The sequence below is a fragment of the Pagrus pagrus genome, assembly GCF_965226575.1.
Source record: "Pagrus pagrus genome assembly, chromosome: 22".
In the NCBI taxonomy this organism is placed as follows: domain Eukaryota; kingdom Metazoa; phylum Chordata; class Actinopteri; order Spariformes; family Sparidae; genus Pagrus; species Pagrus pagrus.
Genome location: NC_140204.1, coordinates 22,505,140 through 22,533,138, shown reverse-complemented (window position 1 = coordinate 22,533,138; position 27,999 = coordinate 22,505,140). Strand labels below are relative to the sequence as shown.

The following is a 27,999-nucleotide window of genomic DNA, read 5'->3' as shown; positions in this document are numbered from 1 at the left end:
ATAGAGGGGATAGTCTGACAGCCCCTGTAGTTTCAGCTGGGAGATTAAATAACACGAAACGTCAAGAAAGGAAATATGTTTACACCTATTTTCCTTACTAAACTGAGAAATACAACCGTACACTGCCTGAATTCAAGTTTCTCTCTTACTGACATAAAAAGAGCTCATAATTTGTTTCCACAGTCACCTCTGGTTTGGTTGAAATAAATCCTCAATTCACAGTGTGAGATGTTTTCACCCCTACCGACTCTCTGTCTCTCTCTTCCCCTTCACACCTCTCCTGTCCCCACCTGCAGTCACTTCCTGTTCCCTGGAGTCATAGTCTTGTACAAAGCTGCTGTAAATCACCTCTGTACTGTATTCATCTTCAAACTGACCATCAGTCTCAGAGGCTGTGTCCAGTCATGTTAACTGGAAGGCAGCTGAGCCTCACCGACCGCGGTGACTCCCCATCATCCGAGGTTGCAGCCCTGCAAAATGATTGGGGACATGTAATACAGATACAAGAACATACTGTAGGCTGTGACACCATCATATCAGCACAACATTGAATATTTTTTTACTTCAATAAATCTGAGCATCTTTCTTCTCTGTCCATGTGTTATGATGAAGACTTAATTTGCCTTCAGGTCTGTCATGGAGCAGACTCCACATTCTCTGATGTCTGTCCATCACATGGCCAGGAGAATACTGGGTGCAGAGTTTTCCCTAAGAGTCCTCCTCCTCTTCTTCACTGCTGCTGGACTCTCCAAACAGGTCTCCGTCTCTGGAGGCCTGAGTTGCTGAGCTGACAGTCCTGGATGTGGGTCTGATGTTGATGAGGGCGGGGCTGTGGCTGAGGCCGAGCAGGACACAGATCTCGCGTCCACGGAGCAGCCTCATACAGCCGACATGTGTATCCAGGGAGAGCACAGACAGGATGCTGCATGCCTCCAGGTCCCACAGGCTCAACTGTCCTGGATTATTATGGCAACATAAAAAGTGTTTATGATATGAAAATCAATATGTTTCCAGTGTGCATAGTTTTGGTCTTACACAGATTTTTAGTGCTATGGTTTTTGTGGGGTGATATGTCATGAAGACTTCTTTCACAGCAGCCATTTTGACATGAATACAGGTGTTACTAATCACATTAATTAGGCTCTGTACCTAAATAAAACAGAACCTTAATTAATGTCATTAGTAACACCCATGTTTACCTACTATTTCATGTCAAAATGGCTGCAGTGGAAGAGGTCTATCCTGAAGACTTCAGTTCTGGGTGATTTGGGGACACGTGGTTAATTGTGGTACTGCAAGTGTGTGTTATAGGTGGATTTATTGTCAGAAATGAAATGAAATATTCATATTTATGCTTTCATTAGTGCATACATAATCACCTGAAACTAAGAATCACTGTTCTTTTGTCACCTTGGAATGAACCTTAAGTGGGAATGTTGCACATCAAAATGTAAAAAAACAACCTGACAAAACAAAACAAACAAAAAAAACCCATAAAATGGCTCCATACAGCTGGTAAAAAGACATTATCTACACCCTTATTAAGCTGATATCTTTACTGTAGCTGCTAAGCTAAAAGCATTAGCATGTACTCCATACAAAGTGGGTGCACAAGTTTGACAGCATGACAAGGGTTTTAATAACGTCTTTTCAATTCCATTTGGGATCTCAGAGCTTCCAGAGCTGAGACGAGCTGTATGGAGCCAATTGGTGTGTTTTTTTTGTGGGGTCATTCCCCCCCCAGCTACTTCAGTTGTTTAGGAGAATGATGCAATGCTGCTTTGCTGTGAACCTCAGGAAATGTTTTGTGGATAACGAAACAACTTTCCATCACCATGGGGATGAGTAGATAATGACTGAATTTTCCTTTTTGGGTGAAATTTTCCTTGAAGCTTTCTGCATCATTTTTTTCTTTATTTAATAATGTGGGTCAATCAACCCTTTAATGTGGCCGTTTCAAATATGATAAATCATAACAGCACAAAAATGGGCCATTGGCACCTTTATTCGATTATAATAACTAATAGACTAATATAATAACTAATAGCTGTATTCTACATCAGCCCGGGACGACACTGATTACACTTGCTTGAAAATGTGAAAGCATGTTGTAATATGGCACCTTACTGTGAAAGACACTTAATGACACAGTTGGTTTTTAGCACCAGAGTGTGAAGTCAAACACACACCTCAGTCATATGACTAAAGCCCTAATAAATCTTTCAATTCCTTTATAAGAGCTTTAAATAGCTTCTAGTTCTGTTTCCTACCTGACAGCAGGATGGCTTTGGTTCCTCCTTCTGTCATGTACAGCTTACTGGAGACTTCTATTGTCAGGTTCCCATAGCCGCAGATGCTCCTATAGTTTCTCTTGAAAGGATCCCACACTGTCAGCCTATAGGAGCAAACATGAACAACACAAATTCTTAAAAAATAAGTTATAATTATTGTTACAATTTTTAAATCTTAACATTTAAAACTGAGAACAGAATTCACTATTGAGTTTGTCTTATTAAAAAATGCTGGTGGAATGGGAGTGCCATTAGCATCTCAGACAACATGTTGTGGTGTGAAAGGTTTATGCTACAGTGTGAAAGCTGACAGCAGGGCTGGATTCAGCCAGTAAAGGGCCTGGGTGATAAATGAACTGTATTTTCTTATTCAGTCCCCTTCAAAACTCTTGTGTTCTCCAAATTAGTTTGGTTATAGGCTGATTAAATGCAAATGTATTTATGAATATGCACTTTGTAACTACAATAAATGCTAGCCACATTAGCCGTGCATGCTAACACTCAAGTTCAACAGGCTAAATTTAAAAATAAAGATTAAAACAACATAAATAAATGGCAAAAGTTCAAAGTTTGAACTGGGTAACAATCCATCCCTGAGTTTTTAAGTGCATCCTGATTTTTACGTTGCTGGCCCTCGTTGAGAAAGCAGTACAAAGTAAAATGGTTGCGAAGTAAAAGATTTTTCCAGTTTTCCGTCAAAAATAAAGTTGATCTTCTGGGTCTTCACGTCCTCTGATGGTGGGAGTACGTGAAGACGTTTGTATTGGTTCTTGCAGACAACATGGGGGATTTTGGGCTGCTTCGTTCCAAATGTTTGTCTTACTGAAGTCGGAGTCAGCGGGGAAATCAGTAGTTACTGGATGTAACTTTAGTTTTATGAGTACGTATTTAGCCATTTAACTGCATTTTATCGGAGCCACAGTAAAGCAAATTATTTTTTATACGCTATAAAATTATCTCAGTCATGAAGGTGTTGCAAAATCAATGTCGTAGGAACGTGACGTTAATGAAACCGGTAAGCCGCCCAAGATTAAAAATGTAAGAGCCATCTGGAGACCATTTTAGCTGCCTAAATATTCATCTGTCAGTTTAGCTGGTGAATGGCATAAGCCGTGGATTTTATTGCTGATTAATATTTTTTAATAAACTCAGAAAAACAAACCTCAGTCCCAGTTAAGCAAAAAACTTTCTAGCCATTCTGGAGCTTCCAAAGAACTACAGTAGCATACAATGTGGAGCTAGATGTTCTCCTGATGTATTAGAGCCTTTTGAAGAAGAGAAACTCAAGACAGGGCAGCCAAGGGACAGTATAAAGTTACTGGGGTAGGGAGGGGGGCTGGAATTTTTACTTCATTTTAAACTTGAAAACACAAAGAGGTGAAAATATAGCCAGTCTGTAATTCTAACAGCTAGCAAATTTGGGAACTAGGCACAGCCTCCAGCTCTGTGGCTGCTGACGGGGCTGAGCACCACAATATTTTCAATCCAAAATAAATTACTACAAATTAGCCGAAAAAAGAAGATGAATTAGATCAGATGATGTTGGAGCCTGATGTGTTGACATCAGATGTCATACTCAAAGTATTAACATGATGAAGTCTTGTATCAGCTCCTGTTAGAGACCTTTCATCCAGACAGCTTTTCCCAAAGACAGCACACAGGTGAATATCAATAGGTAAGGTAATATTGACAGTAATTAAAGTTTAGTGCTTGCTGACAGGCAAAAGAGAGAAAGCTGTGTGCTGCATTCACTCTTATTCTGTTGACCGGTACACACTTACACACAGTGATTATTATATTCATATTATTATATAAACAAATTACATGATGCCTGAATCACATAACCAAACATGACATTAGAGATTTAAAGTTAATTAGGGTGCTATTATCTGAAGAGGCAATATTAGTGTGTAATAGTAAGAATGTTATAAAAGCTCCATGTGTAAAGCAGGAGGCTGCTAGGCTAAACTGTAAGCTCGACTACTGACAGTCTCCAGTCTTTAGCACAACTCCAAGTCTTCAGTTCATTGTAGCTTCCTCATATAGAATGCATACAGATGAACACATTGCATCCTGTATCATTATGAAAATCTCCTACTATTTGAAATCAGCTCTTTTTTTGATTTCCACAAGTCTGTTGAAGTTCACTGTGAGCCACCAAGTTGTTGTGTGTGAACGTTTCATTAATCAGTGATCTGAGCTGTCGGTGGTCCAAGGTTCAGTCTTATCTGTGTTGTTGCAGGAAGTTGGAGCCATCAAGTGTTGTAGCAAGTGAACTGAGATAGACTTTCACGACTAAGTGAGACATATGACCTGTGTAATCAGTGTAATAATGATTGGACACATTGGTGAGGTGATGAATAACAACATGCCTGTTGCTTCCTGTGACCCCAAAGACGACTCTGTCTGCATTGTCTGTGATGGCTACGCAGCAAACTCCAGCCTCGTTCCTCAGTCTTTTACTCACCTAAAAGAATATATGCAAAACATAACCTGAGGTCAATATGAAATCTTAAATCATCCAAAAAACAATCACATATGTCCTATGTTGGTCACCAGAGACCTGACAAATACAAAGAATAACTGTTCAAAAGACTTTAATAAACTAAAAACATGTAAGAGCACAGTGGCATCCTACCGTTCCTTTGTCTAGGTCCCACAGGGTGATGCAGGGAGTCCTCTGCTCTTGCTTATAGTTGGTCAGCACCAGGTGGCTGCCAGTGTAGGTAATAGCTGCCGTGTGGAGGCTCAGCAGTGATGTTTTATCCTCCAGAGTGTGGAGGTGTTCTTGTGAAACCATGCTGAAGACATTAAGGTGATGAGCAAAATAGGAGCACACCACCACCTGCAAAATAAAGGAGTGGAATGTAGACGGCAATAACGCAACAACTACTGACAACAGAATCAAACTTGATGTACCAAAGCCATTTATATCAACACATTTAAGCAGTAACATTATTTTTCATTGACAATTATTGTTAAAAAGTTGTGAAATCTTACACATGAAGTAAAATAAGTATAAAACACATGCTGGTTGGGCCTTAATATTGATTCTAGCTGGGGTCGTATATCCCACTGTAGTAATTTAAACAAGACCTTAAGCAATTTAAAACACTTTAAATGCACAATATGGTATGGTCAGCTCTGGAGGAGGGGGTCAAGGGCAGAGCCAGACCTTCTGGAGGAATAAACAGCCATAGTCACATCAGATTCTGCTCTGATCCAGAGCCGTTTACCAATGAGAGGAGAGCTCAGAGATGACTTTATATCTTCACTCCTGTTTATCAGCCTGACTGCAGCAGTGATCAGTGGAGGTGACCTCCATTGTCGGGTGTTTATGTTCTGTAATGTTGACTGCTGACTGGAGCTGGAGGGGAAATGGACTTTACTTCATGAACATAACGTTACAGAGAGGAGAGGGGGAAAGGAGAGAGAGAACCAGAGTCTCTGCTGAGTGCTGAGGTCAGTCAGAAGTTGACCTGGATTCAGACACACACACTCACACACCTTTGGTGTGTGTTGTTGCTCGCTAGCTTACGGCTAATGTACAGTAAAGTAATCTGAGTGTTTGGGGCGTTACATGTACAAGATTGACCGCGGGATCATTTGTGTTTATTCGCATTACTTGTGCGAGTAACACAATTTGCTTCACTGGTGGTGAACACACCATTTAACAACCACCACTACTGATGAAAGTCTATTTGATGTTACTCAGGCACAAGTCATTGTTGGAAAACTGTAAGTACACAACAAATATATAGCATTCCTTTACCAGTGTAAAAACATGGCAATATAATCTGCAGATAAGAGTTTAGATTTAGATGAGTTATCCTGTCCTCTTACTGTGCATTGTTATTTGCTGCGTACCTGTTCATCTCCACTGAGGAGGTACTGCTCTATACAGTTGTATTTCTCTCTGTCCAGCCTCCTGGTCGCCTCTCTCTCCCTCTGTGCCTGTCTCTCCAGCCTCCTCTTCTTTGCAGACTGGCTCTCTGTGCGGATGTCCCACGGCATCACTGTGGCAGGGAGGGAAACAATTGGACAATTGGACAATTATTGCTGATACTGCTCTCTGTAAATCAATTAGGTCAAATGTGAATTTTAAATAGTTACATTTTCCATCATCATGGAAATATGTGTTAACACTTGGAGGAATCTGGCAGCTCACATGCGTCTCTGCGTGGTGTCACATCAGGCTGCAGCTCTTGGACTGAGCTGCTGCACACAAGCAGCCCTCTGTGGGACGGTTTGATCTCATGTTTGACGGAGCCAGAGTCCAGATCCCACAGGATCAGATGATCTCTGCAACAACATCCAACACAGAGGAATTTAACAGGGGTTCTGTATACAATCCCCTCCAAAACTAATAAACAGCCAGGCCAATTCCTTTATTTTTGCTGTACACTGAAAACATTTGGGTTTGACACCAAAAGATGAATATGAAACAAAAGATCAGTATGTCAGCTTCCATGTCCAGGTATTTACATCTAGATCTGTTATAAAAACTTAGAAGATAGCACCTTTTGTTTGAACCCACCCAAGTGAGCAAAATTATTGGAACATGTGACTGACAGGTGTTTTTTGCTGCCCAGGTGTGTCCTATAACATTGATTATTCAAACGATAAATAGTGCTGAATGTCTACTCTCAGTTTCAGCTTTGGGTTTTGCCTTTGCAGAATGCATTTATAGTTAAACAGGTGTAACCAACATGAAGACCAGAGAGCTGTCTATGGGAGAAAAGCAAGCAATTTTGAAGCTGAGAGAAGATGGAAAATCAATCAGAGCTATTGCACAAACATTGGCCATAGCCAGTACAACCATCTGGACTGCCCTGAAGAAGAAAGAAACCACTGGTGTACTCAGCAACAGATGTCGAACTGGTAGAAGAAGGAAAACATCAGCAGTTGATGACAGAAACATTGTGAGAGCTGTAAAGAAAAACCCTAAAACAACTGTCAGTGACATCACCAACAACCTCCAGAGGGCAGGAGTGAAGGTATCACAATCAACCGCTCGCAGAAGACTTCAGGAACAGAAGTACAGAGGCCACACCAGAAGATGCAAACCACTCATTAGCAATAGGAATAGGAAGGCCAGATTGGAATTTGCTAAAAAGTACAGAGACGAGGCTCATAAGTTCTGGGACAAAGTTTTATGGACTGATGAGACAAAGATGAACCTTTACCAATGTGATGGAAAGGCTAATATGTGGAGAAAGAAAGGATCTGCTCATGATCCCAAACACACAAGCTCATGTGTGAAACAAGGTGGACGTAATATCATGGCTTGGGCTTGCATGGCTTCTTTTGTGATGGGCTCATTGATCTTCATTGATGATGTAACACATGATGGAAGCAGCAAAATGAACTCAGAAGTCTACAGAAACATTTTGTCTGCCAATTTAAAAATAGATGCAACCAAACTGATCGGGAGATCCTTCATCATGCAGCAGGACAACGACCCAAAACAACCAAGGAGTTCATCAGGGGAAAGAAGTGGAAGGTTTTAGACTGGCCAAGTCAATCTCCAGACTTAACCCTAATGAGCATTTTACCTGCTAAAGAGGAGACTGAAGGTAGAAACCCCTGAAACCAACGACAACTGAAAGAGGCTGCGGTGAAGCCTGGAAAGCATCACAAAAGAAGACGGCAAAGGATTTGCAACTAAATATTAAGTATTATTCACTTTAATCTATTTGAAGTCTACCTGCTCCTATACTTTTGCTCACCAAAATATGTGGTGTTCTGATCAAATGATGCCATCTTCTAAGTTTTGTAACACATCTAGATGTAAATACCTGGAAATGAAAGCTGACATACTGATCTCTTGTTTTATATTCATCTTTTGGGGTCAAACCCAAATGTTTTCAGTGTACAGCCAAAATAAAGGAATTGGCCTCAATAGTTTTAGAGAGGACTGTATTTACTGTAGGGTGTCTGGGTCATCAGGCCTCAATAGCCTCAAATTAAAGATATAATACTTAACATTTCTACATTAAAATGTCTAAAAAAGACAAGACCTTTGTTTTATATATATAATTCTATACAAGGATGGCCGTGTGACAGCTGGATATTTAAGCTGGAGTCTGAGGCAGAGGTTTGATGCAAACCAAAGCGAGTGTTTATTTTCACCAACATTTAACATACAACAGAATTACATTACGACGAGCTACATGGAGTCCTGGCAGTGGCCGTGCTTGCTGGAGACTGTCGATCCTAGCGATCCTGACAAACAAACTAAAGTCCCAGACACCCCTACACCAATCAACAGGTGGCATCTCCTGGAACCTTTAAATTTGTGCTTTGTTGCCCTGGGGACTCTTTTGCCCAGAACACCCTGAAGAGGAGACACGACAGGTGAGTACACACAGTCAGCCACAAATCAGTAAACTAACATGTTGTATGTAGTGCTTTATACCATAACCACCATTACCACCTCCAGCTCAACGCTGGGAAGACCAAAGAGCTGGTGGTGGATTTCCACAGGCGCAAACAACCCTGCACACAGGTGAACATCCTGGGAATGGACATTGAGATGGTGATATCTTACAAGTACCTGGGAGTTCATCTGAACAATTAACTGGACTGGACTGATCACACTGCAGCAACCTATAAGAAAGGTCAGAGCAGACTCCATCTGCTGAGGAAGCTCAGGTCCTTTGGAGTGCAGGGGGCACTCCTGACTTCTTTCTATGACTCTGTGGTGGCATCAGCCATTTTCTATGGTGTAGTCTGCTGGAGCAGCAGTATCTCGGCAGCAGATAGGAAGACACTTGATAAACTCATCAAGAAGGCCAGCTCCATCCTGAGATGCCCTCTTGACCCAGTGCAGGTGGTGGGAGAGAGCAGGATGATGGACAAGCTGTCATCGCTGCTGGTGAAGGAGTCCCACCCCCTGTAGGACACTATCACAGCACTGGTCAGCTCCTTCAGCGACAGGCTGATACACCCCAAGTGTGTGAAGGAGAGGTATCACAGGTCCAAGTGTGTGAAGGAGAGGTATCACAGGTCCAAGTGTGTGAAAGAGAGGTATCGCAGGTCCAAGTGTGTGAAAGAGAGGTATCACAGGTCCTTCCTTCCTGCTGCTGTCAGACTGTACAACCAGCACTGCTCCCAGTAGACCTCACATGAGCACTCAAACTCTACACATATCCCACTCTCATTCTCTTTGGTTTGCACTAACTGGACAATTCTTAATACCCATATTTATTATTTGTAAATAAAAATACACTGCCCACAGTTTATAATTACACTGTTCATATTGTAAATATTATGTATATAGTCTATTTTATTTCTTATCTTTTTATTTTATGTTTTATTTTTTTAATTGTTTATTGTAATATTCCTGACCTTTGGCTGCTGTAACAAAGAAATTTCCCAATTTGCGGGACAAATAAAGGAATTCTGATTACTTCATTATGTTTAACTAACTGGCTGTGTCCCAATTCAGGGACCGCATCCTTCGAAGGACCCGGCCTTTGCGGCCTTCGAAGGCCAGTCCTTCGGAGAGACCTTCGAAGGCCGCATCAACCGTTGTTAAATGGGACGGTCTAGCCCTCGGAGCATTTCCTGGTTGCGTCACCAGATGTTCCTGCCCCTTACCCTTACGTCACAAGTTCTGCCACCCAGGCCCGCGAAAGTGATGATCTACACCACTTGGTGTCGCCATTTTCTTTCTTTCTTTCTTCTTTTTCGGGCGCGCAAAGGATCTTGGGATATGGGAGGCCGCAAAGGATAGTAGCGGTGCGTCCTCCAAAAAGAGGGAAAAGAAGGCTGCATTTGTGGGCTGCATTTGGAGGAGCCTTCGAATTGGGACAGCCTTTGCGCGGCGTTGTGACGTAATTGGCCTCAAATGCGCCCTTTGAAGGATGCAGCCCCTGAATTGGGACACAGCCACGGAGACAAACTAAATGTGTGTTTCTTACAGGAAACCTTTCACCACTGAGGAGGTATCTACTAAAACAGCATCAGCAAAATGTAACAATTTCAATAAAACAATTCAATCTTCTGGTTTAGTGTCTTATTCTATTATTAACTGTTAACATATGTGCTACACAAAGTAGTAGTGAAAGGACCTCCATTACACAAGGTAAAAGTGTTTTTCATTTGGTCGCCTGTCAGCATAACTTCCAGGAAAACCTCACATCAGAGGGTGAGGGAGGGAGTCGGCGAACATGATTCAACATAACATGAATAACACTTAGAAACATAACCTTGTCTGTGAATGAATGATGAATGAATCTCATCGACAGATTTTCATCACCGATGTTGGCTGCTTAACAATAAAGATAACAACTCCTATGATTAAAAGACCCCTAGTGGCAGAAATTACATACTGTGAATTTAAACAACTGCATGTCATAAATGGAACCATCTTTTAATTTAAAAACCATAAAATCGATTTCCACATTTTCAAAACCTTTTTCTACTCTCATATGTTGTGAAATATCCTCATAATTGCAGACTTTTCATGCTCCCTGTATTTCATAGGTTAACTCTCACCTGGTCTCTGATAGGCCCAGAAGAGTCCGTCCATCCTCCAGAAGACGGTACTCATGCTGAGGACAGGGGATAACTGCGAGCCCAGTCTGTCTCTTCACATAGCTCCGCTTAATCAAATCATACACCAGAAGAGTCTGGGAGGTCAGACATAACGTATCAGTGTTATTATGACAGAGTGTAAGGTTCCATCCAACTCACAGCCTACTGAACACACAGACTCCCAATGAGCAGATAAATCAAGAAACTGTACATCAAACACAGTCTCACCCTGAATCGATATGATAGCTCCATGCTGCTGTTTGTGCTTCTGTCTGTGAAGATGTAAAGTTTGAAGTCATGGGCGAGCATCACATCAGTGCTGCTGTAGAGACCGTGCTCCACTCTGACTGGTCGGCAGGTGAAACGCCGCCTGATCAAGTTCCACACGTACACTGTCCCAGCTCTGATGGAGCGGCACACAGCATACCTGCCAACAGAGGGAGCCAGACCCCAGCAAAGGTGAGGGATCCCACAGTGCAAATACATGGTATGGACCAGGCAGTACATCAAAGTGCTGATCCTGATACCTTTACATCACCTTTTCACTGTCATCAAGGTGGAACAGTCCCAGATGTTAATAAGAGAATGGAAAATTCTAATTTGCTATTGATACCCAGCACATACAGTAGGTTTGGTGTCAGACTTGGAGTAGACATAATGATATGATTCAGTCTGACACAATATTAAGATGATACTTCCTGCATGACCCATTTAACTACAACAGCATCATGACTGAAATGGTCATTACAGTTTGTCTAATCATCCCTCCAATACAGTGGTAACATATCCTAATAGAAAAGCTGTGTTAAGTATCATTATGGCATAATCATACTAAAAATAACATTTTATTTATGCTCAATACCAGTGACTTTTTGGAATATCTAATGGTGAGTATATTACAACCTATTTTTCTGTATACAAAAGAGCAAAAAAAGTTTTAAAGTCAATTGGAAGGTACACTGACTTGTAATAGGGAATGCACTGTGCAACTTGGTTGAGTACAATCTCCCGCAAAAAGTGCATGTCACTTTACAGCATGTCACGCACTGCTAACTATGTAAGCTGAAACTGGATCAGACTTTATGGAGAAAAATGTTTTCTGGCTTTTCCTCCCCTGATGTCTTCAGGCTGCTCAGTTTCAACTCTCATGATTTACAGACTTTCCTGCTGGATAAAGAGCTGTACCTGCTGCTAAATAACTGCCAACGGCTGCTAACCGTAGCTGCAATTAGCTAGTTTGCACAGTCAGCCATGCAGCTACCTGACTCTGCCCAGACTGGACTGGGACCATGAAGCACTGAAGGATTGTTGGGGTTCACACCGCTAGCACAGGAGCTTAGGACTACCAGAAGGAGGCAGCCGGGCGAGAGGGCGACAGAACCGGGCTCAGCAGCCTCTGCTGACATCATTACAGAGGTGAAAAACAAAGAGGAGATGGAGGAGGCTGAGAAGATAAAAAGAGGGGTGCAGAGCAAGAATAAATGTCAGACTGGCTTTAAGTCCTTGGTGAGAGCTTAGCTAAATAAAAGGCTGCAAGTCAGACACTGGACTGGCTTTCATGCTGTTGGACTAGTAGTATTAGCTGGCTTACTAAGTTAAACGTCTTGTTGGCTGGTTTTTGTGTAAAGCAGTCCATATTTATGACAGTGGCCTATAAGTGAAATGCAGTAAGAACCTGTTGTGGCGGCAAATTGCAAAATATACCAATTCTTACATCTTTTATATGACTTTTAGATTATTTTTTATTACAGTCAGGTGGTTGACTGTGGTTAAGTTTGGGTGTGTGCCATGTTTAGGGTCAGGGTCCCAGCAGAAGAGATGGTATCTGTGTGGTCACTTTACCAATGGGCACAGAAAAATGACGTGATGTCATTCGCCTTTCTGATGTGGATGATAAATAATAAATACTGTGAATGGTCTATGAATGTGATGCTGCTGAGTTTAGTTGGGTGTAATACTCTATATAACAATTGGCACATTGCTTTCATAATGATTCATTCAGTTAATTACATTAAATTAACAAACACAGTCCATCACTGTTTCTACTGGCGGACTGTGCCTAAAGTGACATTTCACTGAGAGTCTGTATGTGTGGAACATCTGCTGAAACTGTGTCGAACCAGTCTGAATCAAAGAGAGCCTATAAAAGTGAATGGCACTGAGAAATACCTGAAATGGCCAATGAATAGTAATGTATAATATATCAGAAGGACCCAGTGGAAGTTTATTAAAAAAGACATTACAGAAAGATAGAAGTCATCATCATACTGAACCAGAAGCACCATGAGATGAAAACACATCTCAGCACGTACCTCAGGGTTTTCCCCATAGGGATGACCTCCTCTGTGCCGTCACTCCTCAGCTTATGGATGTTATAGGTTAGAGTCTGGTCACTGATCCTGGAGGTCAGATCCCACAGGTGAAGATACTTCTCTCCGCTGCAGATCCCCAGGCAGAAGCGCAGATCAAAACACAGGCCTGAAGGGAAAGGAAATGTCATGGCTTTATGGGTGGAGGAAAAACATGTTGGGTGTGGTCAGGTGTGGCCTTTTGTACTTGTGACCACACCCAGCTGTGATGTGGCAGGGTACAATACTAGGACTGCATGGCAGCTCCAGCAGGACTTGTCCTGGGTGAAGTTACTCCTTGAGGAAAGTAAGGAATGTGTAATGTCTACTCATTGTTTTAATGATCCCCAAACAGCTCTCTCTCCAGTTGACTCTGAGCTTGTGGGCAGTTTTAAAGTGATAATAATGGTGGCAGATTTACAACTCGAAAATCATTACTTTTGAACAATGAGTCCGATGTCAGACCGAAGTAGACAGAAGCACCTTCTCATTTTTAGTCAACTGTTGCGACCAGATTTGATCGAGCTAGGTAATAAAATCTGTCTCCAGATGAATTTGTCCTGTTCTTAAATATGCATTTCATGGCTGCATACATGACATCATGCAAACACAATACTGTGTCTTCATGCAATAAAGCCTATAGCTAGTTAGCCTTCCTGTTAGTACAGCAAAAAAACACACAGAACTCCGTGGGGGGGTCATTTGGGTAAACTTCTCCAAGTTCAGTAATGGCTGGTCAGGGCTGCTAATGTTACCCTAAACTCAATGGCAACTAATCATATGCTAATTCTTAGCCTTTGAAGAGTGAACTGACTAACATAAGGAGTGAGCTCGATAGCCAGGCATGTTAAGGTTCAGCAAGCTGTTTAACCCATTCTTTACCCTTATTTCTGTTGTGTTTGGAAAGGCTATACAAAACCCTCCGAATTCTGAGTGTAGCTCTTACTAATGGCCCACATGGCGCACTAGTAAAACATTTTAAGCTATGATTGGACCCCTTTGGGTCACGCACTTAGCAAACAGTTAATGAATCCCTGGAAAACCCTAAAACCCCTCTGGATATCTCCATGCCACACTACAACAGCTCAGCTATAAATACGGACCTCTGGTCAGTACTGCAGGGAAACGCGTGATGTGTTTGTGGTCCTCCGTCTCCAGGTTCCAGGTGACCAGCTCAGTGATGCCGGTACGAGGCGAGGGGCAGAAGGCCACGGCGTGAGTCCCTGCTTGGTTGACAGAAACCTGGGAAATGCAGTCCTGGCTGCAGCCCAGTATAGACCGCAGGTAGAGGAAGGAGATGGTGCTGAAGAGCTCGACGTGGATGATGTCACTGTCATTCTTGTATGGGTATCTGACAAAGTGGGTGGTGAGAGGAGAATGTTTCACCTCAGTGTGGCGTCACTGATCCCTCCAACAATGTTTAATAAAATGGCAAGTCATTCAAATTTTTGCACTCAAACCAGCCCAATATTTCAGAAACAAACACATTCACACAGAGCTCCTGGAATTTACAACAAATCCAGGGATTGTACCTGTACTTGCTATAAAGTAACTGTACACTGGGGTGCACTAGTGTTAGCGTACCTGCAGAAGAGCAGCAGGTAGTCTTCAGTCATCTCCACAGCTTGTATAGAGGCAGCACCATGTTGAGCAGACAGGACAGACAGCACCGAACCTCCTCTGGCACTGAATACTGCTGCCTCACCACCAGACCTGAGGAGAACAAGTAACAAGGGTCTGTTTCATCTTCTGGTATTTAGAGAGGACATTTTTATTGCCAGTACAATGATTTGTCACAGTTTAGTATTCAATTTAGTATTCATTTCATCACGTGAGTTCTGAGATGTTACAGGCTACTTGTTACTTTTTATCAGCTGTGAGCCGCTCTCCATTTATCATTGCATTCTTAAAAAGTAGTCATTTAAGTGTGCATGCTGGCTTATTTAAAGGTCCAGGTGAAGTATAGTTAAGTACATCATTGAAAGATGAAGAAAACGGTGTTCCTTGAATTACCTCAGAAAAAAAGGAGTCATTCAGGGGGTACCAAGGAGTTCCCAGCAAAACTGTATCACTATAATTCCATCCATAAGTAACACAATGACAGAATGTGTGGCTGCTTTGGTTATGTGTTTCATACACTTTCAGTAATAAAACATCTAAAAGCAAAATTCCTATCAGATGGGGGTCTGTGGTCTAATTTGTGTCATTTTTTTAAACCACTGCTATAATGTAGTGTAGCACAAGTTGAGAGGGGTTATACAGTCTCCAGATACACAGCAATATATAATTTAAGTTTGGACCAGTAAGTATATTGAATTGATACAGTAAGTAATAACCTTGTGCTTCTGAAATGTGGTAGTTTGAGCAGCCCCTTTGTTGATTTTTTATCACTTAAAATTGCGATTATCTGTATATTTAGGTTGTTTTCCTCCTGTACATGTAGAACAGAAAATGTCTAGAACTACTATACTGTATGGAACAAGGTAAGTTGGCCCAGAAGTAGCTGCAGTGGCTACAAGAAGTAATTCAGGGACGACTTTCAGTCACACTTACAGACAAGCATTTGAAATTATTAATGTAAAATGTGAGTTTATTTGGATTTTAGAGGCCTAGGCTTAAATCTATGAACCATTGCAAGTCCTTTACTTCAAAGAACTTCCTCTACAAGTGCTTTTATTGATTAAAGGAAAGGTCATCCAAAAATGAATATTCTCCAGCTACTTCAATAGATGAGAAGAATGCTGCAACACTGTTTTGCTGTGAAGCTCCAGAAATGTTTTGTGGGCTGCGAAACTTCACCTCACTTTCCATGTGGGGAAGAGATGATGATTGAATTTTCATTTGTCTGAGCTTTCATTGAACACTGACACACTGGAGTGAGCGAAATGTAAATGAGCTGATGCTCTGAGTCGTTCCATGTTATTACTATCCCTGTCGTCTTACATTACCACCAAAAAACAGTGACCTAGTTTGTTGTTTATCTGATACCTCCTCCTGTCAGGTGTGAAGGATTGGCTTCTGTGCTCATTACTCTGAAAGCATCCATGCCACTGCCTTTAATGCAGTTTTAATCAGATGGTAACAGAATGAAGAAAAACTTGTATTATCTTGTAATCCCCTGGCCATCAACTTCAGTATCATTCATGTGTGTGACAGGAGCCACGCCACGAGGACATCCACCACCGTGCTATATTACACTGCTGAGGCATCTGAGTAGTGGCCCTTCTTAATAATTCACAACTGTTTTCAAAGCCAGTGGTGAAATTTGTCTGAATACTCTGCAGGCCTGATTTCACAGCTTGTTAACAAAGGGTTATGTGATATTATTTAAGAACAAGGTCACTGGCAGTGACACTTGTGGCTCATGCATTTTGAATGTGACGCTGCTCAGATCACGTCAGTTAACATTCATAGGGACCTGCTGGGATCTGACTCACTAAATATTCTCTGGACAGTGTCCTTTTACTCTCTCCATAATACAGTTTAGAGAATTCCTGGGTTAAGAGAAATGCTGATACCCTTGGGTTGCCTGCTAATGTTACTGTGCCATTGCAGGGTCTATCTGATATCACCTTGTTAGTGTTGCTCCTATTACATCATAATTAAGGCTGTTTTCAGGAGCATCACTGGAACTGACCAATCACGCTGTTGTGTTATCATAGCTTTGTGTCTGTGTTGGTTTTGTTCCTGGAACATCATAATTAATGTTACTCCAGGAATCAGTTCTACACTAAGAAAGTGAGTAAGCCATCATGGCTGAATGGATTGAGTCATATACTGATTATCTATATATTTGTTGAGGTTTAGGCAAACATGGTTTTGGTTTAAACAGGCCCTTTCACAGCGTCTTATAATGGTTATAAAGGAAAACTTCTTCCATGTGCATACATTGCCTGGCCGGTCACAAAGCTATGACATTACAAAAACTGGTCATTTTAAATGATGATCCTGGAGCTACATTAATTGTGACCAACACTGCAATATCAGATCATGCACCGTTGCATGAGCACTATTTTGTCCTGTGTTTCGCCTCACAGGCCAGATCTGTCCACCTCTCTGGTGGAGCTTCAACACCAGTCTGACTTGATGTTCTCCTGACCCTCAGGGCTTAAGGAACTACTGTAACCTCCTCTGCATGCTGTTTCAGAGACAAATGTTTAATTTACATTTATCATATGCATAATATAAATTATAAACATCCTTATTATCAGGTAACATTTTTTTATTCTATTGCTTTGCTCTCAGACTGCTCTCAGACAGAAAGGAGTTGCAGAAACACAAAGTGAGGAGGGCGAAATTAGACAATTAGTCAGACATTATTATAATTGGCAAAGTTATTATTAGAAGTATCAAAATTCCATGAGGCACCATCAATACAACCCTGATTCCAAAAAAGTTGGACGCAGTTTAAAACAGAAATAAAAGGTCTGACATATACTCAATAGAAAACATTACATAGACAATGTATGTGATGTTTGACCTCTTCAGCTTCATTGATTTTTGAAAATATGTTTATTGTGAATTTGATGGCTGCGACGCGTCTCAAACAAGTTGGTTAGTTAAAGTCTAAGAAAGTCGTGGAATGTTCCAAACACACCTGTTTGGAACATTCCACAGGTGAACAGGCTCATTGGTAACGGGTGATGGTATCATGACTGGGTGTGAAAGGGGCATCTTCAAAGGCTCAGTCAGTCACATGCAAGGATGGGGCGAGGTTCAACACTTTGACAAACACATGATTGCATGAAGGATATTACAACATGGGCTCAGCTGCTGTCATGAACACAGTTGACTGCATTCTGTTTTTGTTTACGTTTAACACAGTGTCCCAACTTTTTCGTAACTGAGGTAGTATTCAGCATAACGCAAAAAGACATGGCAACAGTCTGATCCTGACCTGGGTCTGAACTGATTCTGTCTGACCTGTAGGCAAAGAGGACGTAGTCTCTGATGGAGTTGCTGGACAGCAGAATGGAGCGGTCTTTGTGGATCGCCTGCTGCTCCATGGAAATGTTAACACAGTGCAGCAGAGAGCAGGAGGAGGCCAGGTCAAAAACCTGACAAACACACGAGAGACACACATTTACCTTAGACATGCTTATATAAAATTATAAACTTTATAACATACAAGGTTCTCTGTCTAAAGTTTCTAGGCAGCAAGACACTTGTAGGCTTGGCAGCAGAACAAGATGAACACATTAACAAATTATTATAAAGCACACATCTGCCAATCTAAACCTCCAGCAGACACAGAGCAACATCAACATTCACTTGGAGTTGTGTTTGTGTCCACCTGATTAATGTTAGTCCAATATTCACTCTCCTTTTAGCTCTCTCCAACAACTCCTGAGAAAAATATCTGTCTCTCTAGCTGCTAAATGTTCCACTGTGTCCATCCGCTGGACTATCTGTCTCTGCCTCTGTCTATCTGTTGTTTGGTGCTGGGCAGGTAGATTACAGCTCAAGCTGTCAGTACCTTGACTAGATCACTTCCATCATAGAAGACCACCAGCAGCTGTCCTTCACAAGTCGTGGTGACTATGGGAACATCCACAGAATCACTCTCTGAATACACAACTCGCCCAGACTCAACCTCTCTCACCTGAAACACAGCCACAGGTTATACAGCAGAATCTTACATCTGAATTGCGCAGCAACAGGCCTTACAGTGGTTCTAAACTCTTAGTGATTTATACCATATACACTTGTGTTTTTATTAGAGTTTGTAATAACATCACAGTTATACGTTTCCTTCATGTGACATGGTAGAAAAATGACAATTCCTCTTCATTTAAACCAAACAGTCAAGCTTGGTTTCATCCAACCTGCAGACTTTGCCCCATGCGGACTATAAGCATCCCATCATCCAGACCCAGCGAGAGTGAATCTCCCACAACTCCCCCCACTGGGTCCAGGCTCCTGATGATCCGCCTCTGCTCCAGATCCCAAAACCTCAGGCTTCCATCTGATTCACTGGTGACACCCAAGGGTCCTCTCTGCCCCCCTCCCAGGGCGGCCACATTGGTCAAGTGACCTGGATAGCAAACACACCATTATTTAATTTGATCCTTTTACAGTTATAGCAAACAGTTACATTAATACTCACTGTGTTTTTTTACATTTACAGTTAAAGTAGGTGTGGTGACGATTAGCATGTAGCTTAAGTACTGGGTGTATTCATCAAGTACATTTCATTTATATAGCTCATTATCACAAATCACAATTTTGGGATTCAAGCAGCTTTACAATCTGTACAGGTATGGCAGGGAAAAAATTAAGGAAAAGTCAGGAAAGGCATTAGTGGAGGTATCTCTCTTCCAGGATGGACATTAATGCAATAGATTTCATGTGTACAGAATAGAGCAACATGTAAAAATGACAGTAAGAACAACCAGGTAGATGGGGCGGCAAATATGAACTAAGTTACCTGCCAGCAGGACGTGTTGGAGGCCTCCTGGGGGAAACAAAAAGGTGGAGGAGGGCAGCAACACAGGCAGCGAGGACTGGGTACACTGAGCCAGTAAATCATGGAGGTTACTGAACTTCAGCGGGTCTCCTGGGTCAAACACACAGTGATGGAATGTAACTAAGTACATCTACTCAAGTACTGTACTTAAGTACAGTTTTGAGGTAGTTGTACTTTACCTGAGAACTTCAGTTTTTTGGTACTTTATATTTCCACTCCACTACATTTTGGAGGCAAATCTTAACAAATCTACATTCATTTTATTACCTTTAGTTACTAGTTACTTTTCAGATTACATGCTGCATCAGATCCAAAGGAGTGTTTGAATTAATGTATTTTATTGACAATCAGATTAAAAAAACACTGATTACAATAATCAAAAAAATTCTGAATACAGGATCTGAAAATTGGCCAGGCTGAAAATCGACTGACCCACAGTGTATAAAGTGTATACGTACTGTACATGTAAGATGTATGGATCAGTTACTTTGACTTGTACTTTTGATACTTAAGTACATTTAAAATCAGATACTTTAAGACTTTTACTTCAGTACTATGGGTGACTTTCACAGTTACCAAAGTAATATTTTAACATGATATCTTTACTTTTACTCAAGTCTGACTTCTGGGTACTTTATTCAACACTGCGAACACATCCCTTAGTGATCAGCAAATATTCATGGAATGCAGCACAATGTACTTCCTGGACTTTCTGATGGCTGATACAAAACTCTTTGCTGCCAAGTAGTTGATTATCTTTAATTTGACTATTTTCAGGTCCCTCAAAATACAGACAATACCAGAATCCAACCGTCCCCTGACGCGATTAACAGATTCACTCACAGGTGTGAAGCGCTGAGTTAAGCCTTGGTGAACTTTTACTGTGACTTAGTAAGACAGGTAGAGTGGGTGATGTGTCTTAAGGCCTGGCTGACTTCTAATTTCTGGTGTCTGTTGCAGTTTGGTTAGCTTTGCACAAGCTCTGCACAAGTTAGCCATTGTGTCTGTGTCACCATGGCTAACTTCTCCCATGTTCATATTTTTTTCAGGTCGCACAGCTCTTACATGACAAAAACCTGATTGGTCAGTTGCAAGTTGTCAGTTGACAGTCCTGGCACATCACTATGATGATGTTGCAACAACAGCAAGAGAGCAATATCAGATCATGCTATATCATAAACTGCATGCAGTATAATATATGACATATACTGTCAATAAATACTGACATGCACAATTTAAAGGCAGATTCTTTCAAACAATACCTTTGGCAACAGGACGGTCCTCAATAACCATTTGTCCCAGTCGACCCATAAGTTGGGAGGCGAGCTGACAGGGGTCCTTCAGTAGAACTGCTCTGGACATTTCCAGAGCACCCGACAGCACCTCCACATCCACCAGCACCCTATCGAGAGGCAGGGGGACAGACACTGTATTTACAAAGACAAACCAACAGAGGGGTTACTACATGCAGTGGAGCAAGGACAGACTGGGGTATAATGCAACAAATACCACAATTATTACACAATTATTATTAACAGTTTGTCGCTTTAACTTCCAGAACAGAGTCAGAAAGTGAGGAAGTCGATGAAAGAGACGAAACATCACGTGATTAAAACTTTAAAACGTTACATTGTTTATGAACATTTCTACCTGAGTCTCATAGATATTTTCATTGGCAGTGGTTGTTTAAAAATGAAGACAACAACTCCCATGAGCCAACGCTACTTGTGTCTTGTTTTGTTTTGACTGGGAGACCCCTAGCGACAGAAATTAAAAAACGTCCTCTGTTAGGACATACTTGTCTGGCAGCACAGCCTTGTTCAGGTCCTCCTCGATGTCCAGGACGGACAGACCCCAGGCTTTATGTAGCAGGAACTCATAGTTGAAAATGCACTCAGACAGGAAGGGCAGGATTTGTCCTGAGTGGACCAGGTGGAAGGGCAATCCATGAAGCTTCCTCAGATTGAATGTGTAACTTTTAGTCACCCCTTCACCATCCTCTTCCTCATCCAGAGTCCAAGCCAGAGGCTGAAATATGTGTGCATGTTGCGACTTGTCTCTGTAGTAGTCAGCATAGTCAGCGTGCACAGCCATGCGATAGTCATCTGTTCCTAAATAACGCTTTATGCACACACGACTCAGCTCAGAATGCGTCCAGCGGTACACCCACGTCCCATCTGTCCTGACCTCAGTTAGATGACAACCAAGGTCACGTTTCAGTCTAGCCCACAGGACATAAGGCACCCGGGGATGGCTGGAGGAGGAGTGACATTCGGTCACTTCCTGGAGCACCTTCCCATCTTTGGCCAGTAGGTCCAGTAACTCCTGATGATGGACATGAGAATGAATGAACACTGATGTTTGTGAAGAAATATCAGCACACTTTCAATAATTGATGTTATTACATTTCTGTTATTTTTAAAACAATTAGATTCAACGTGTTAATGAACGCTACCACAAGAAACTTTCATTTGTTGTGGATTCTGGTTGATTGGAAAAAAAAACATGACGATGGCAAAACAAGATAAACTAGTTTTTTATGCCGTACCACCTGACTACAGAGCAGCTTTTTTCCTGTGACACTCCTCAGCTCATCCTCAGTTTCAGTATTAGATGGAGTCTGTTGCATAATCCAATTAGACGTTCCCTGTAGTAAGTTTAATTAAGCTGTAGAGGGGGTGGTCTAGGTATTTTGAAACTAACTAGCCGTTTCCTTTTGGCTTAGTGACACCAGCAAAACAATGTGTCCGATAGTTAGCTGCAGTATTTGTACAAGGGACCATAAACTATGCCTTGAGGGACACCACATATCAAAGGGGGTGATGATGTGGCACATATTGGGCTCTTCAGTGTAATCCAAATCTAACTTCAATATATGAGTGGTATTTTTACATTGATTATATAGAAATACATACTAACCCCATGCCGTCTATCCAAGCCAGGCTATGTAATCACAGTCAAAGATTTTACCTACATCAGTTTGCCAGTCCTATAGCTATAACTGTTCCCTGTACTAAATTTAGTATTTCAGGCAAAGTTGAGAGTATCTGTAAGTTGATTTTCATTGATCACTGAAGGAAGGCTGAACTAGGGGCATTTTGTAAGGTAGGAAACAAATCTAAAAACATATGGTGTGTGGTGGAAAGTGAGCAGTGATAATGTGTACGTGCAGTTAGTATCTAGATGTACGTAGCTAACTCCACCTGCTCAGTGACACCCCAGCGTGAGAGGGATATCAGAGACGAAGCTCGTCTCAGCAGCTGCCTCCCCAGCTCTCGCTCCAGCCGAGCCAGCATGCTGAGGTAGAGGCCCTCCAGGCTAGCTGGAAGGCTAAGGCTGTCCTGTGGGGAGTAGGAGGTCCAGAGCATGCTCTCAGAGTAAGCTGCTTCCAGATATAGAGGGCAGGGACAGGACAGGCAAGCCTGGACCAGCAGCTGCCACTGCTGCTCCTGCAGACACCGTTTGTCCGTCCACAGCTTGGACTCTAATGCAGCTGTAATGTCATCAGGACTGAGGGGAGGGAGGGACAGGACTGTGGGATGGGCGGACTGACGGGGGAAGGTAAGGGAGAGACAGAAAAGCCCTTGTCAACACAAATTACAAACTTTGGATATTGAAAAGTGTTACATATATCATTTTAACAAACAATATACAAAACATTGTCAAATGTACGTGGATATCATTTCTAATTTGTGGGTTCAGCCGCCTCAACCACATCCAAACTTTCTGTGCAGTCTCTGTTTTGAAAGTCTATGAGACAAAAATATGGAAGCCAGTCAGACACACAGAGAGATCAAGAGACAGACGGTCAAACATGTCGAAGCAAAGATGGAAATCAGACAGGAAGAAGTTGTCATTGTCAGCAGGACCTGTTAGGGTGGATGGTATTGTGCCTGGGTGATTGGATAGGTTTTTATTGGCCCACCCAGCAGATTATTTTAATGACCCATGACCAAGGGCCCGAGACAACTGACCTGGTGTTCTCCTCCCTTCTGCGGCCTCGATTGCACCCCACTTTGGTAAATCATCACCACTGTTACCAGAATGTATGGTGTAGGTGATAAGTGGTTGCTAATGGTGGTGCTATGGGGAATCTGGAATTATGCTTCTCTGAGGTAAACTTCCCTGTGAATCTATGTTTAGAGGGCTGTAAAGGGTAACCATAGGTCACAGAGGCGCCAACACTAACACTTTCCTCCAAATGTTCACAGGAAGTGCTTGTCAAAGACCCAAACCTTATACTTGCAATAGGCAACTTTTTTGCTTTACTTTATCATTGTGAAGCAAAAACTGATGTCACAGTGTAATGTCTGTAGAAGAATGACATCATAGATGGTTCCCTATAAACCTTGCTTCACTATGCTATTCATTTGCCACCAGGCTGGAGTTTTACCTGAAACATGAAGGATGATTTTGGGAACGAAGGAACACATCTACCATTGTGCAACCAAAACATTGTTGTCCCCGGTCACTGTCCCCAGGTAACAGTGGAACAACTGGGATAACTGTGGAAACTCTACACTGCAGAGGTAAAAGAAGCCTGCTGATGGAGGAGGCAAAGAAGGTGAAGAGGGAGAGAGATAGAAACCGAGGTAAAACAGGAGTGAACAGACAGGCATTCACTCAATGGAGAGCGCTCTGGTGTTGTGACAAAGTCTGTTCCCTCGTTGATATGTGTTTCCTCTTACCACTGGGACTTGAGATGCTCTAAAACTGGCATTCTTTCTACAAAACCTGCCTACTTATTAATACAACCCGCGGTTTTACTCTGACTTTTCATAGCACCACGAGCAGGGCTGGAAGGTCAAACTGGGATTCTTACGGTAGTTTTTTGCTTTGGACAGTAGCCAGGCTGCTCACTGTCTTTGTGCAAACAGTAATACCACAGGGAACCACAAACGGGGAGTGGGGGTGGGGACTGAAAAGTTGTCTAATTCACTTTAAATACAGCAGTGTGAAGAAAAGAGTGGAAATCTTAATGCTACAGCATACAGTATATTTTATTTCAGACAATTTGTTTGGTCTAAATGTGTTTGCATTTGCTCCATAATTGCACTATTTCACTAGAAGAAGGTCACATGCTGTGACTTTTTCTTGATGAACAGCGGTTTATCCATCTACACAGCACAGAATCTCCAACTGTGGTGCTTTTGTATAGTGTAAGTTTAAGTGTAGGTCTCTAAACAGGAACAATGGTTCTACACCAGGCAACCTCTTTGTAAAGACGACACACTGTAGAACTAAACACAGTACAAAGCTAACACACATTTTCATCTGTACATTTCTGCTAGTGAGCCTTACAGGTGTTGGTAGGTATATGTTTAACTTTAGACAGAGCAGGGCTATGGCTGCTTCCTCACACTTCCACTTTTAATGCTAAGCTAAGCTGAAACTTCCATAAACCTCATTTTGAATTTTTTCACTGCCTTCATGTGTAGCTATTGTTTTTATACGGTATTATCCTTTTTTCAAAATGTTGACGTTTCTTTGCTGTATCCTTTCTGTTGCAAAAGTGAATCTTAAATTACACCCACAATCTTCAATTCAGCTCCACTGACCTGCAGAGTGTGAGTGCAGGGGGAGTCAGAGGTTGCAGATAGGACGAGGCGGACATTTGGAGGAAGAGGGACTGAGATCCAGGAGAGGTCTGCACCATGTTCCTCAGACAGCTCATCTAACCCGTCCAGCAGGACCACCAGGGGCCGCTCTGCTCCCACCAGGCCCAACAGAGAGTGGAACTCATTGATCAGCTGAGGGAGGTCCTGGAGGAGACAAATAACGTTGTAAACCTAGAATCAACATGTATACAGGGCAACCTGAGACAAGTAGACCAGTCTGAGCAGAAATACTGTCAATAAATGCAAATACACAACTCAGAGGCAGACTGATGTCAAAAGTCTGTGGTCATTGTTTGTACCACTTTAATCTGAACTTTTAAAGTATGACATCTGCTCTCAAGGTCAGTCAGGGGAGACTTGATGGAGTTGTGTTGACTGGAGATGGTGCAGTACCTCTGACAGCTGTGTGTGGGGACAGTAGGCTTCAGCCAGCTGGACACAAAGACTCTGCAGGACCAGACGAATATTCCTGCTCTCTCCAGTGAGGCCAATGAAGTGCACCAATATCTTCACCGCTCTGAACCAATGACACATTAAGAAATAGAATGATCTGCTGTCACATTAGTTCAGAGAGTTTTCAATTGTGAAATAATATGTGCATTGAGCTCAGGAGCTAAGGGTAATATTTTGTCCAGACACACAGAACAATGGAAAACAGGCTCAATAGGTACCAGATAGATAGAAAACCTCAAAGTCAACACAGTACACATATCTACAGATGAAATAAAATCACCATTATAGCCAGTAAAATGTACAAAGATACTCTAATACTCTAATACTACACAGAATCAAGAGTTTGCATGAAAGTAAAAACTAGTGGACATTCTTCGTTCTGGTAAAATAATGACTTCCTGTTATTAATTTGATTACTGTAACCATTCAGCAACAACTACTTAAATTAATGAAAAGTTTCCTTAGTGTCTCTTAAATTTCCAGGACCAATTTCAACCCAATACAGTGCAAAATAAGTGACTGTTGAGGTTTAAAATACACATACAAAGTATTACAAAAATGCTGCAATCTTCAAAAATTCACATGTTAAAAAGTATTTGGAGTACAGCTTTAGGTTGTCCCATGAATTTAATAGATGTTTCAATGTGTTACTACTAGACTCCAGCAAAAAGGTCCTGATTGGGATTGGTAAATGATAACTGCATGCTGGTTCACATGTTATATGAATGCGAAATGGTGCACTTCTAGAAAGCTGCTGTCCAATGTATCAATAATGTACTGAAAACTGAGTTCAATGAGGGTCCAGCATTATGTATTTTGGGTATTCTGGTCTAATGACCTATCTCTACAAATATGCTCATGGGTGAAGTAGTTTAAGGAATGGACAGATGAGCTAAGACAGCTTCTTTGAACAGAGTATTCACTGGGTTAACAATGGCTCAAATGCTTTCTGGAAGGTCTGGGCTCCTTATTTGGAAATGAAAGGGAGATGATGATCATGACATCTGATAGTTATGCATTCCATCTTTAGACACTATGTAGCTTTTAGCTGTCTATGCTCAAGGAATAAACATGAGATGTACTGTTGCATTGTTATATGATAATGTGTACTGTCAAGAATGAGCATTTTTTTCTTTCTTTCTTTCTTTTTTCTCTTTTTTAACGGGTTGTATATCTGTAACGGTTGTTCAAATACAGGAAGAGACAATAAAAAAAAGTTCAATTTGAGAAAAAGAAGTTTCGACACAAATTTTCCAAGAAAATCCATGACATTAACTACAACTGGCATGGAATGACCCTTATTTTATTTTGTTTGCACTTGAATGTATATAATCTTTGACATCAATACATTTTAGATTTTTAGCAATCTGTGTCTGAAAATCTGTATGTTGACAGAAATATATTGTGATCCTCTGCTCTAGTAGCATCTCACCCAGGTAGCCAGGAGGGTGCTAGCTGTGCTAATGCAGCCATGGTGGTGCTCTTTCCCCAGCCCGGAGGTCCCAACAGGAGGATGGGTCTGATTCTTGTCTGCTCCACTGTCTCCTTTACATCAGCTAAGAAAGTCTGCCTCAAAGTACAGCCTTTCCACCTGAGGGGTAGAGGGAAGTCTCACGAGAGTTCAACTGGAACTTAAGCATGAAAACATTTGTTCTATTAGAGTGTAGTTGCAGATTACAGTTGGATGCATGTTAGTGTGGAAACAACAGAGTCACACCAGCGTATGTTGTATATCCAGCACTAGAAACTGCTAATGGACAAAAAAGGCAATGATCTACTCACAGATGGAGCCCATAGCTGACATGACGCTGTATCTCCTCCTGTATCTGCGCTCTGACTGCTTCTCTCCTCACAGTGTCGAAAGTGCTTTGAGTTTTGGTGACCTTCATTACTCTGGAAAAGTAAAAGCACAAAGTAGCTGTAGTTAACTCGTACAACAGAGACGTATTTACTAATTTATACAAAGTTTCCACTGAGTGCATGTTGTACTTGTTGAGGGAGTTGATTAATGTCCGTTGAAAGTGGGAGGAGACTCGCTCGATGTAGAACTGGTGAGAGCGATTGTGTTTGGGGTTCAGGCCTTTCCGTCCCCATCCCACATTACGCTCATAGATGTTGGTGTGGCGCAGCTGGATGCATAGAAATGTTTCAAATGTACAGAAGAGACAAATGAAAGACGAGACAATGCAATCTACAAGGACGTCTTGTGTTTCTTATCAAGCTACCATCTGTATGTCTGCTTCCTCTAACAGTGAACGTACCTTTCTGTGAAGCCGGTCCAT

General features: G+C 41.8%; 1 protein-coding gene across 1 annotated transcript; it reads right to left on the bottom strand.

Moving 5' to 3' along the window:
- Positions 1–19: 19 nt before the first annotated feature.
- LOC311251325 (uncharacterized protein) lies at positions 20–27,999 on the bottom strand (the record flags this gene model as incomplete). Its single annotated transcript, XM_084343703.1, has 24 exons — positions 20–956; positions 2,271–2,395; positions 4,664–4,758; positions 4,930–5,136; positions 6,159–6,307; positions 6,460–6,593; positions 10,794–10,927; positions 11,061–11,259; positions 13,145–13,310; positions 14,284–14,531; positions 14,765–14,893; positions 18,104–18,237; positions 18,657–18,782; positions 19,006–19,214; positions 19,608–19,736; positions 20,909–21,048; positions 21,445–21,971; positions 22,850–23,194; positions 25,205–25,408; positions 25,658–25,781; positions 27,150–27,308; positions 27,500–27,610; positions 27,707–27,846; positions 27,979–27,999. The coding sequence occupies 24 exons, from the start codon at positions 27,997–27,999 to the stop codon at positions 709–711; spliced, it is 4,203 nt and encodes a 1,400-aa protein (XP_084199829.1). The 3' UTR covers positions 20–708.